The 12,974-nt window shown below is 41.9% G+C and overlaps 1 protein-coding gene across 3 annotated transcripts in view; it reads right to left on the bottom strand.

The window, feature by feature from the left end:
- Rnf38 (ring finger protein 38) overlaps nucleotides 1–12,974 on the bottom strand; it is a 100,265-nt gene that overhangs the window by 49,617 nt on the left and 37,674 nt on the right. For 2 of the 3 annotated variants that reach the window (XM_057790358.1, XM_057790359.1), the window contains exon 2: nucleotides 10,714–10,784. The exons of the other annotated variant lie outside the window; for it this stretch is intronic. In XM_057790358.1, the coding sequence (XP_057646341.1) occupies nucleotides 10,714–10,784 (71 nt within the window). The remainder of the gene's footprint in view (nucleotides 1–10,713; nucleotides 10,785–12,974) is intronic. 3 annotated transcript variants of the gene reach the window in all.

The following is a 12,974-nucleotide window of genomic DNA, read 5'->3' as shown; positions in this document are numbered from 1 at the left end:
GAACTGACAGTAGTTCCTGCTATGGATACATTTTCATAACACCGCCAACCCTGAGTGACTTTGAGGACATTTGTGATGCACACTCCATATTTACAAAGCCTGCAGCTTTCAGCCTATGCCACATTCTATAGACCTTCCCAAGCTTCATCTCAGACGTGTTGCCTGAGCACAATTCTAATCAGCACAAACCAAAACCTTAAATTTAAAAAATGCTTAAAATTGTGTAACTTTTTATGGGGTAAATAAAAAATTTAAGTTCCTATAGAAATCTAGTATTTGGGGGTTTTGCTGTTGTTGAGCGATGGAGTTTTATTTTGATTAAAAATGAAAAGCATTGTGGCTAGTTTTATGTAAACATGACACAAGCTAGCATCACTTTGGAGAGGGAACTTCAACTGGGAAAACACACCACCAGATTCACCTCCGTATAAGCCTATGGTACATTTTCCTTGCGTGATGAACAATGTGGAAGGGTCCAGCTTCCTGTGGGTAGTAACACCCCTGGGCTGGTGGTCCTGGGTACTATAAGAAAGCAGGCTGAGCAGGTCATGAGGAGCAAGCCAGTCAGCAGTTACTTGCTAGTTCCTGCTTCAGTTCCTGTCTCCACGTTTCCATCTTGAACTGGATGGTGAACTACAAACTGTAGACAACCCTTTTCCTCCCCCAAGTGTTTTTGTTCATGGCATTTTATCACAGCAAGACAATACCCTTGCTTTCTTGTTCCAATAGTGTCTTACAAAAATAAAATAAGTATATCACATAATAAATAATAGTTTGGAGGCATAAAAATGCCAACAATAATTTTTATATATATCACTATATCATACTTCTAGTTACCTCAGCTATTTTACAGTAAAACAAGGTAAAAATCCACATAAGAAAACACACCCAGGCTGGGCAGTGGTGGCGCATGCCTTTAATCCCAGCACTTGGGAGACAGAGGCATGCGGTTCTCTGTGAGTTGGAGGCCAGCCTGGTCTACAGAGCTAGTTCCAGGACAGGCTCCAAAGGTACAGAGAAACCCTGTCTCGAAAAACTCAAAAACAAAAGAAAACAAACAAACAAACAAAAAATCCCCCAGTTGCATAATGCTAAACATCAAATAAATTCCAGGTAGACCATGAAAGATGATATGATACAGGATGACCTCCTGTATGCTGTAAAAATGTTTTAGCATTGGTTAATAAAGAAGCTGATTTGGCCAACAGCTAGACAGAATAGAGTCAGTCGGGGAAATCCAAACAGATACAGGGAAATAGAAGGCAGAGTCAGAGAGGTACCAACAGTATCACAGCTTCTCTGGAGAAGCAAGATGTGAGGTAACAAACCATGAGCCTTGTGGTAAAATATAGAATAATGGAAATGGATTAATTTAAGTTGTGAGAGCTAGTTAATAATAAGCCTGCACTAATAGGTCAAACCATTTGTAATTAATATTAAGCCTCAGAGTGGTTATTTGGGAATTTGTGGGCAGGAGAGAAATCTCCATTTACAAGGATGCAAAATTAACAGAATGTTAAGAATACAGGTGGGGGGGGGGGGGCTGGGCTGGAGAGATGGCTCAGAGGTTAAGTGCACTAGCTGCTCTTCCAGAGGACCTGAGTTCAATTCCCAGCAACCACATGGTGACTCACAGCCATCTGTAATGAGATCTGGCACCCTCTTCTGGTGTGCACACTGTATACATAATAAATAAATTAAAAAAAAAAAAAAGAATACAGGTAGGGGTGGCAAGATGGCTCAGTGCATAATCTGACAGATAAGCTGCCAAATCTGACAGAGTTTGGCCCTAAGGACCCACATGGTGGAAGGAAAGAACTGACTCCTGTCAACTGTCCTCTGACTTCCATATGTGTACCATAGCACACACATACCTCTATCCACAAAACAATCAACTTGCTAAGATTTAGAAGCACTTGGGAGACTAGCCTCTATGGGGATTATCTTGATTAGGTTAATAATGGTGGAAGATAAGCCCACTGTGGGTGGCACTATTCCCTGGACCAAAGTCCTGGACTATATACACAAAGTAAAACATTAGCTGAGCAGGTACATTCATCCCTCTTTGTTTCTTGACTGTGGGTGCAATGTGACCAGCTGCCTCATGCTGCTGCAATTGTGACTTCTCACATCACAGGCTGCTCCTCCAACTGCCAGACAAGTCCCTTCTCCCTTAAGCTGTTTTTGTCAATGTATGCTAGCACAGTAACAGAAAAAAAAAAACAACAAAAAACAAAAAAACAGAAAAGCACTCAGCATCATTGGTCATTATGGCAATACAATAAAACTATAATGAGATGCTACTTCAAAATCACTAGAATGACTAGAATTTAAAACAATGTAAACATGTGACAAGGAAGTGGTAAAATGGGAACCCTCATACACCGTTGATGGGAATGTAAAAAGTATGGCCCCTTTGAAAACTGTTCCTGAAGCCGGGCGATGGTGGCGCACGCCTTTAATCCCGGCACTCGGGAGGCAGAGGCAGGCGGATCTCTGTGAGTTCGAGGCCAGCCTGGTCTACAAGAGCTAGTTCCAGGACGGGAACCAAAAAAGCTACGGAGAAACCCTGTCTCGAAAAATCAAAAAAAAAAAAACCTGTTCCTGAAAAGGTTAAACAAAAATCTATCCTATGACTGCAGTAAGAGGAGCAGCAGGCCGCTTCCCGCCTCCCGGCTCCTGGCCACCTGGCTAGCTTACACCCCGAAATAACAACAGAGTGGCGCTCTAACGTGGTCTACTAACTACTGAGAGGGCTTAAAAAGGAGAGAAAGAGAGAGAGAGAGAGAGATTGAGATTAACACAACTTTTTGCTGTTTGTGGGTGGCGTGCCACAGAGAGAATTCCTGACTCAGCAGCCTTACCAAAAAAAAAAAAGCCGTGCAGTTTTAAAACGCCAGCTTTCTGGGCTATGCTCCTAGCGTGACCTCTGTCTCTTGCAGGAGACAGAGAATTTGGATGGGGTTTTGTGAGTAAAATGCTTGCTTGCTTGATGGCAATGTAGACTTGCTGTGTACCTGGAACTGTGCACAGCTCAGGGGCACCAAATGGCTCTGAGGCAGGAGCAGTTCCACCATGCTGAACTGTGCTGATCTCAGGCAGGAACTGTCGTAATTATCATAATAACAGCGCAATTAAGGTTTAGACTGGGCAGGAAACAGGTGGTACCGTATTACCTCTTCATGATGCAACTTAAGTTTTTAAGAAGTGTTTAGCATTTTAAGAAGTGCTCCTAGACAGTAAAGAATTACAGATTCCCAATTCACACATAAAAGACCTCTAAATGGGTCACAGTGTTGGATGGGTGTATGCAAGCTTAGGAGAGAGAAGAAATAATGGACCAGGCAGTGTTTAAATGAATATAATTTGTCTGTTGTTATTTCAGGGTATAAGCTAGCCAGGTTGCTGGGAGCCTGGCAGCAGGAAGCGGCTGCCACCCCTTTTACAACATATGCCAAGAAGCAAATACGTGCAAATGTTCAGAGGATCATTATTCATAATAATCACAAAATGGAAATAATTCTAATGTCTACCACCTGATGAGCAGATAAACAAAATGTGTTATATCCATGCCATCAAATGTTATTCACCTATTAAACTGTATAAAGTATTACTTTATGCTATAGTATAAACCTTCAAATGATCACCCAATGAGAGAAGTCAGACACGAAAGGTTAAATATTATATAAAATCAATGTAATACTGAAAGAGGGCTAGAGTGTAGCTCAGGTAGAGTGTTTGCCTGGTAAGCACAAAACCCTGGGTTTCATCCACAGAACTCTCTCTGCAAAGAGCCATCAAGGCACTGATGTCCAAGTCCTGAGAGGTGTATGTATACAGAAAGACAAATGGTTGTTAGGAACTGAGGGGATGAATAACAGCTGACTACTGCTGAGCACAGGTTGGGGTTGGGGGTATGGAGGGATGGGGCTTGAGGTGTTCTAAAATTAAATGGTGACGATAGCTGCACAATTCTTTCTGGAACTCCTAAAAACAGGCCAGTAAGATAAATGTGTGGTAAAGAACTTGCCACAAGGGCTGGCAGTCTAAGTGACTCCTGGGCTTCCATGGTAGAAGGGGAGAACTGACTCAAGGTGTTCTCTGACCTCTATCATGTGTGTTCTATGCCATATAAATTACCTCTCAATAAAGCTGTTACCAAAATTGTTAAAACATGTTAAACATTATAGGTACTAATAAATCAGCCTGTTAATTATATTATTCAGATTCTCTTTACCTATTTCCCCCCGCTATTACGGACACACCGAGGTGACCACTAATGAGTCACTGCTCTTGTGTGTCACTCCTACTAGAGTACACTAGAAGCCTGTGAATGACTTCTAGCTGGAAGAACATGGCAAAAATGAGGTGATATTATGCCTGCAATTATGCTTCATTATATAGTACTCCATTTGTGCTGTCTAGAGAGCCTCCTTCTGGTCTTGAAGCAGAAAGACATGCTGTGAACTGCCTATGGAAAGGCTCACCTGACAGGACTGTGGGCAGCCACTAGAACCTATTACTGGCTGCAGGCTCACAAGAGCTCAGATCCTCACTCACAGAGCTACAGGAAAATGAATTTTGCCAACAACCTGAATGAACCCGGAAGAAGCAGGTCTTCCTTAATTAGAATTCCTAATGAGAATACAGCACTGTTTGGCACTGTGAAACCCCGAAGAGACCATTTAGGCATCCTAGACTTCCTAGCCACATAAGGTAGAAGATAATAACCTATATTTCATAGAAAGACAATACCTGTTTGTTAGCACAATGACCTGAGTGGTAGTCCTTACACAGCATTGGTACCTCATACCTGGGATTTTATCATTTTCTTCTTACTCTTAATGGATTTTTGCTTAAATATTGGGAGTTGTATAAGGAGAAAATTAGAAATTTTGGGGTGATATTTGTGTGTGTGTGTATAAGAGAGTTTTTTAATGTGTGTATGAGTGGTATGTGTGTGAGACTGTGTGTATGTGAGTGTTTGGTGTATATGTATGAGTGATTTTATATGTGACTGGGTGTGCATATGAGTGCATGTGACTGGTGATTAGGGTATGTGTATGAGTGACTGGGTGAGGGAGGAGGTGCCCCCACATGACTGTACACGTATGCCAAGGTACACATGTGCAGCCTGAGAACAAGTTTTGGGATTCAGTTTTTATATTTCACTTTGTTTTTAAAGTAGGGTCTCTCTTTCCTGCCACTTTATTTCAAGCTGGTTTGAACAACTCTCCCATAAAAATGTTGGCGTTCTCCTGTTGAGGGGATTGCAGACCTGCACTACTACCCCAGGCATCTTACATGGGCCTGGGAATGAACTCAGGTTTTCAGCTTTTCACTCACTGAGCCATATCCCCATGTCCAACCAGAATCTTTTTGAGGTACTCACAACAAGCTTAGAGGGCCTGGAAGCAAGATGGCTTACTGGGTCAAGATAACTGATATACAAGTGTGCCTTGGTGTGCACACACATACTCTAAATAAAATAAAATTTAAACAAAGTTTATAGTGTTTCTGATTTCAGAGTAACTATGTTCAAGGAGGTAATCTGTGAAATATTCTAAATCAGAAACATTTTCAGTTCTCATCATTTCAGACATGATTTTAAAAACAATGACATTTATTAAACATCACTCATGAGCAAGACAATTGCAAACTCATCAGGCTAACTTGATAGCTCTAAAATGTTTTGATATTCTATTGCATCCTTAAGTCAGACATACTCCCTATGTCAGGTATGTTCTCACTGCAAATATCTCCTATTCCCAAACTGACACTTGTTTAGGTAGTGTGAAAATCAAGAAGATACAACAACAGTAACAGTTTCATATCACACTTTATATTGTTAAAATAATGCTATATGACTGTCACATTTGAAACAATGCAACACAGCAATGCATGATATGAGGTTTGTTACAAAGCAGCACAGACTTCTGAGCAAAGTTGAGGTGAACAGGCAAAAACTGTGAGTCCAGTACAGCAATTTCACTTCTGATCTAAAGTCAGGGGCTTATGCAAATAGTAAAATCTGATTTTTAGGTGTTAGCATGCCTCTGTGACTAATAAACTTTTTAAAATCTGAAAAAGAATAAGAAATGTAGCTTATAGTTTGTTACAGGCAGGAGAATTATCAATTCTAGATCAGCCTGGGTACTGGATAACAGTTCTATTCCTGGGTACTTGGAAACATTCTATCCTGCAGGGAAGCTCCTTAAGCAAGAAGGTAAACAACTCAAAATAGCTTCAGGAAGTCCCTGAAACCGACCAGATTCACTAGGCTCCTTCATGCCAGCATAGACAATGAAAGAGGAAAGTCCCCCTCAGATGGAAAGAAGCTGAGCTGCAAAGGCCCTTGGACCAGACCAGCTGCCTGGAAGAAGCAGAAACCTGCTGAGCTGCCTGGAAGAGGTTTAGACCAATTGAGCCACTTGGAAAGGACACTTTACATCCTCCTGAGCTGCCAGCAGGCTATGCAGGGTACACCAAGTTCCCTGCTGTGTGAGCAGTCACTCATGCTGAGGTGGGCCTTTGTGATGATGATGTCTTTGAGTCATTACTGCTTCAGTAAGTAAGCCCTCTCATATTCCTGTAAGTAACCCCAATAAAACTCATTGTCTCACGAAGTTGGACTTTGGTGGTGTCCATACTTTGGTCTGTCATGAGCTATCTGGGTTGAGAGAATGTGTGTGCATCTTCCCAAAAAGAGTTTTGTCACACAACATTGGGTAACTGAATCTTTGTCTCAAACATGTAAGGTAGGAGAAAACCAGATGAGATGAGATGAGATGAGATGAGATGAGATGAGATGAGACGAGACGAGACGAGACGAGACCAGGTGAAGCAGGACCAGAGTCAAGAGTCAGCAAGATGGCAGAACAGGTAATGGCACTTGCCTCACAGGACTGATCCCTGGAACCCATGTTAAGATAGGAGAGAACCAAACCCACAAAGTAGTCTTCTACTTCCACACAAATGCTATGGCATGTGACACCTGATGTAGGTGGGTCTTCTATCTATCTGTTGTTTCATTGGTTAACTAATAAAGAAAACTGCTTGGCCTGATAGGTCAGAACATAGGTAGGCGGCAAAGACAGAACAGAATGCTGGGAAGAAGGGAAGTGAGGCAGACGCTATAGCTCTCCTCTACAAGATGGACGCAGGTTAAGGTTAAGATCCTTCCCGGTAAATCACCACCTCCTGGTGCTACACACATGAATAGAAATGGGTTAATCAAGATATGAGAGTTAGCCAATAAGAGGCTAGAACTAATGGGCCAGGCAGTGTTTAAAAGAATACAATTTGTGTGTTGTTATTTCAGGTATAAAGCTAGCCATGAGTCGGGCGGTGGTGGCGCACGCCTTTAATCCCAGCACTTGGGAGGCAGAAGCAGGTGGATCTCTGGGAGTTCAAGGCCAGCCTGGTCCACAAGAGCTAGTTCCTGGACGGGCACCAAAGCTACAGAGAAACCCTGTCTCGAAAAACCAAATAAAATAAAGTAAAATAAAATAAAATAAAGCTAGCTGTGCAGGAGCTGAGTGGGAACACAGCCTGCCGCTCCTCACTACAGACACCTCCCCCATATAAATTGAAAGAATAATAAAATACTAAAATAATAAAAGCTGCCACCTGTATCATCACCCTCTTAATGGACATCATTCCACTTACCAAGATCAACTTTTTTAAAATCGAGACAGGGTCCCAAATTTATGCAGGCCTGGCTGGTCTGAAACTTGTTATGTAAACCAGGCTGGACTGGAACTCAGAGGACCATCCACCTGCTTGTACCTCCTGAGTGCTGGGACTAAAGGCTGTGCCAACACAATTAGCCCCACCTTTCCTTTTATCTAATTCTTACTGTATCTTATTGTAATATAATATATAACTGACATTTCCCCAGTTACACTGTAAAATCATGAAAAAACAGAAATTTTTATCTATCTTGTATCCTGATCTAATGCTAGAAACATAGCTAGCTACCGACCAAATACTATTTGCTGGCTCCAATCACCAGAATAAGCTATCAGTGCATAGACAAGAGAGCCTTCTCATTCCACCCTGAGCAACAGTATATACAAAGTAGGCAGGAGAAGCAGGGAACAGTCTTGGATTGTCCTACATTGTGCTGGCCAAACATTATCCTTTAAAATTCTCTCCTCCTCATGACCTTTATAATATAAAAAATAAAAGGGTGCACCTTTAATCCCAGCACTTGTGAGGCAGGGGCAGGCAGATCTCTGTGAGCTTCAGGACAGTCAGGACTATACAAAGAAACCCTGTCTTGAAGAAAACAAAAAAAATCTCTCATCCTCTTCCTGCCTCCATCCATGTATGGTGAGAGGTGTCCTAATTATGTAAAACACAAATTAGTCATATAAAGACTGAAAACTGAGAACCATTTTGAAAGAGATGGAAAGTACTTAAGAGACAGAATCAAGAAGCTCACTTTGGTTTCTGTACTGTCAATGAAATGGCAGAAGCCAGAACCAAATAGCTTTGCAACGTCTGTAATCTACTGACCAAGTGACTTCATTGTTTTCCGCATTTATCACTCTTATTTTCAAATGTTCATTTCTAAACTCTGGTATATTAAATTTTAGAAAGTCTCTTTCAGTGAACTCCCTGTGAAAATTAAAAAATATAACCCATGGTTCTGGATGACTATAAAAGGAAGAGTCTGGAATGCTATGCAAGCCAACAGAAGCAGTGAGACCAACAACAACAAAACATTTGTAAAATCTCAATAATTAATTTCTTATCTCCAACAGGGGAGCAGGTTCTTGATCAAAATAAAGATGATCATTTGGGTCTGTCCTGGCAGCTACCAATGCATCCATGCACAGCTACATCCACGCACAGAAACACAGGAAATAGAAAAAGCCTTTGGAACTGAGTGTGAAAAACTAAATTTAATCTCATCCAGATCAGCAGCAGATATTCCAGACACATCCAGACCACAGAAATCTGCTGGAAGGGGACACTAGAAAGGCCCCAAGGCAAGGTTCTCAGTCTTTTTTTTTTCCCTTTTATTTTTGATATTATAAAGGTCTTGCATAGCCCAGGTGGCTTAGAACTTGCTATAAAGTAGAAAAGTCCTTGAATTTTCTACCTATTAAATTCCGGAATTACAGATACCCATCACTAAGCCCACCTAAAAGCAGGTTTTGTTAGCGATAAAAAGAACACAACTGGCAGGCATGATATCTCAAATCTTTAATCCCAGAACTTGGGAAGTGTGAATTCAAGGTCAACCCTGGTCTTTCATAAAAGTCTCAGAACAGTACCAAGGCTAGTGAGACCTTGCCTAAAACAAAAACAAAATACAACCTACAATGAAACAAACCACCATTAATTTGGACATGATTTTAATTTTTTTTTTTTCTTTTTTGGTTTTTCAAGACAGGGTTTCTCTGTGGTTTTTGGAGCCTGTCCTGGAACTAGCTCTTGTAGACCAGGCTGGTCTCGAACTCACAGAGATCCGCCTGCCTCTGCCTCCCAAGTGCTGGGATTAAAGGCGTGCGCCACCACCGCCTGGCTTGGACATGATTTTAAAATGAAAAAACTCGGGGCTGGAGAGATGGCTGAGGTTAAGAGCACTGACTGCTCTTCCAGAGGTCCTGAGTTCAATTCCCAGCAACCACATGGTGGCTCATAGCCATCTATAATGAGAGCTGGTGAAAGGAATGTTGTATACATAATAAATAAATAAATCTTGAAAGAAAGAAAGAAAGAAAGAAAGAAAGAAAGAAAGAAAGAAAGAAACAAACAAACAAACAAACAAACAAACCCTGGCCCAAAGTAGTAAACAGATAAACGAGCACACACACAGACACACAAACCACCCTGAAGAATCAGGTTACATTCTCAATAATCAAGATTTACTTTAGGCTTTGGGAACAAAAGTAAACCATAATAGAATTAGGTAAAGTATAAAAAGAAAGCAGGTGCAGAGGGCACGAACGGCCCAGCGCTTGATAGGATGAGGAGGACTGCTGCAAGTTCCAGCCATTAGACCCTAGATCTAAAATCAAACCAGTGGCTAACAGTGAGGTCCAGAGTTTGGCTCTGCAGAACCCACATAAAGCTAGACAGAGGCACGTGTCTCCAATCTAAGCTGTTCCTCAGCAAGAGGGAAGCTGAAAAGGGAAGCTGAGATGTAGGAGCATACAGAGTGGTGAAATCTCAATTCAAATAAAGTGGATGATGAGGACCAACACCCCAGTTTTCCTATGACCTTTACACACTTAAAGTGACATGCACAAGCCTGCACATGCGTGCACACACACCCATCACATTTAAAAATAAAGACAAAAGTGATGACAATGTATAAGCAACTATAAAAGTGAAACAAATTTGGAATGTCTGTGATTCTTCCAACTAGAGACACATGAACTGCTAACTACTCAGAGAGTACATGTTTCTTTGTTAAAATAAGCCTCATGTTCAGCCTATGCAGAGAAAGAGGAAGGACAGAGACACAACAGGGACCTGGAGACTAGGCAGGAGCACCTCTTCTGAGGGTTGAGCTGTAGGTGTTCTGGAGCAGTCCAATAATCTGACACATAAACCAGCAGGACCATCTGTACTCTGCATCTCAACATTATACCCTCAAGTCACCCCAGGGGCTCGAGGTCCAGAGTCACACAGGTGAATCCAGCAGGACAATAGGGTGGCATGCATTTCCATGGTGGTAGACATCAACAAGGACCTCACCTTGTCACTGTCATCATGACAAATGTGGTCGTGATGGACGGACCGGCACTGAAAAGAAGCACCAACACTACCTACGGAGAAAAGGAAGGGAGAGTTAAGCAGCAGTAATTCCTTACATTAAACTGCTTTACCAATAGACTTATGTCCAGTATCCCATTTAGTCCTTAAACAAGCTCGTAAGCAGTAGGACAAGATTACTTATGGATTTTCAAAAGCTACATGTGCAAGCCCATGAGTGCACGGAAGCCAGACAACAACCTGTAGGACCAGGTTCTCCTCCCATGTGGTCAGGGACCAAGCTCAGGCAGTCATCTCACCCACTCGGGCAATCTGTGGGCCCTGTTGTGGCTTCTTCACAGAAGGAAGAACCAGACAAAAAGAAAGAAGATCCACAAAAAGCAGCAGTGAGAAGAGAGACGTGGAACTGAAGCCTGGCTAGCAACCCTGCCCCATTACTCTGAAAACGGCAAGGTCTTCTTCCCAAGTGAGACCCTTAAGTAAACACATCAGTAAGGCAAACCCTACTGTAAGACTATAATTACATTCCTGTTTGGTTTACACATACCTTGAGGCTGACCCTATAAATATAACATATAAAATACGCAGGCTTAATGGCACAGGAACTTTGGGAACTAAAGTAGAAAGATCAAGAGTTCAAAGACAAAGGACAAAGGGACCAAGGAGTCTTTGAGACAGTAGAATTTCTTTTTTAAGTCTATGTCAAATAAGATTTCAAGTATTGCTAGGCATGATGGCGCACAACCTCAAACACAGCAATTGGGAGGCAGAGGCAGGTGAATTACTATGAGTTTGAGGCCAGTCTAGTCTACATAAAGAGTTCCTGGCTAGCCAAGGCTATATAGTTAGACTCGGTCTTCAAAAAAAGAAAGGAAGGAAGAAAAAGAAGTCTTAGAAAAAAGTAGAGGATTTTGTTTTGTTTTGAATACATAATTTCAACGAAGAAGAAATGCAGAGACAGGAAGGTCACCACAATCACACCAGACCAATCTAGTCTATACATGGAATTCTAGGCCAGCCGGGAAAAAAAATCTATGTGTGTACATGTGTTAGGTGTGTGTGCGGCGTGTGTGTGTGGAGGGGGGGTTAATGTGCTTTTTTATTGCTAGGGAGTGTACACAGGCCTCATGCATTCTAGGCAAGTGCTCTCACTGAGTTGTATCTCAAGCACACAGCCTGGCCCAATCTTCTGAAAAGCTGGTGTTAAACATCAAGTCGTGAGTGGAGAGTAAGCATACTGTTATGAACTGTCCACAGGCACAGGAGTGAGCAGCGAGGTGCAGCTGTTGGGGGTGGGGGTGTTGGATTAACAATGAGTCTTGTGGTAAAACCCCTAATGACACAGAAGGAGCAGGACAAAAACAATGTGTGCTTTAGTAAAGGATCTTTAAATGATAGCTGCAAGACAACCCTAGGCAGAGATGAGAGCAATGGGAGAGCTCTCCATGTGAAGAAACACCAGCACCATTCCATGTTCACAACGAAAAGGGAAGGCGAGCAATCCTGTCTTTATCATTTATATACAAAATACAATAGTCACTTAGTTCCAGAGACACATTAAGGCTCAACAATTAGTTATCATTATAAGCAGGTAATTTGCTACAAAATTATTTCAAGCCAGGGCTGGAAATATGCCTTGGCAGTTGAAGAGCACCACCTGCTTTTCCAGAGGACCCAGGTTCAATCCCCAGAAGATTATTCAACCGAAACTTTAAAAGCCAGGAGGACCTGGCAGATGTATTTCAAGTTCTGACTCAACTGCCAACCCTGACTATTATTTTCAGCAAAACCGTCTGTTATAACTGAAATGAAAACTAAAAACTGCCCACGATAAAAATAGGTCAAAGGAATGCATGACCACTAACCCAGCTCCGCAGAAAATACTTACAGAAATCTTTTGGACTGAACAAGAAAACAAATCCATCCACAACCCCACAGGAAAAAAATAACGCTCACTAGAATAATAGGTAAGCAAGACAGGAAAAAGAAAGGAAAACCACATTACAAACTCAACAAATGACAGGAATTAATACTCACTTTTCAACAATAACTGAGTATTAAAAATCTCAATTCCCCAACCAAAATACAGAGGCTCCCACACCCTGGACTCCTCAAGCACCTGCAGTCACACGCACAAAACCACACACAGGTATGGGCCCACAATATTAAACCTACACACTACACACAGGTGTGGGCCCACACAATAAAAAAAGTAAGAATAGATCTTTGGAGAAAAGGGCACA

The sequence above is a fragment of the Chionomys nivalis genome, chromosome 16 (genome assembly GCF_950005125.1).
Source record: "Chionomys nivalis chromosome 16, mChiNiv1.1, whole genome shotgun sequence".
Taxonomy (NCBI): Eukaryota; Metazoa; Chordata; class Mammalia; order Rodentia; family Cricetidae; genus Chionomys; species Chionomys nivalis.
The sequence above is the reverse complement of the archived record's forward strand: the minus strand, read 5'-3'. Positions and strand labels throughout refer to the sequence as shown.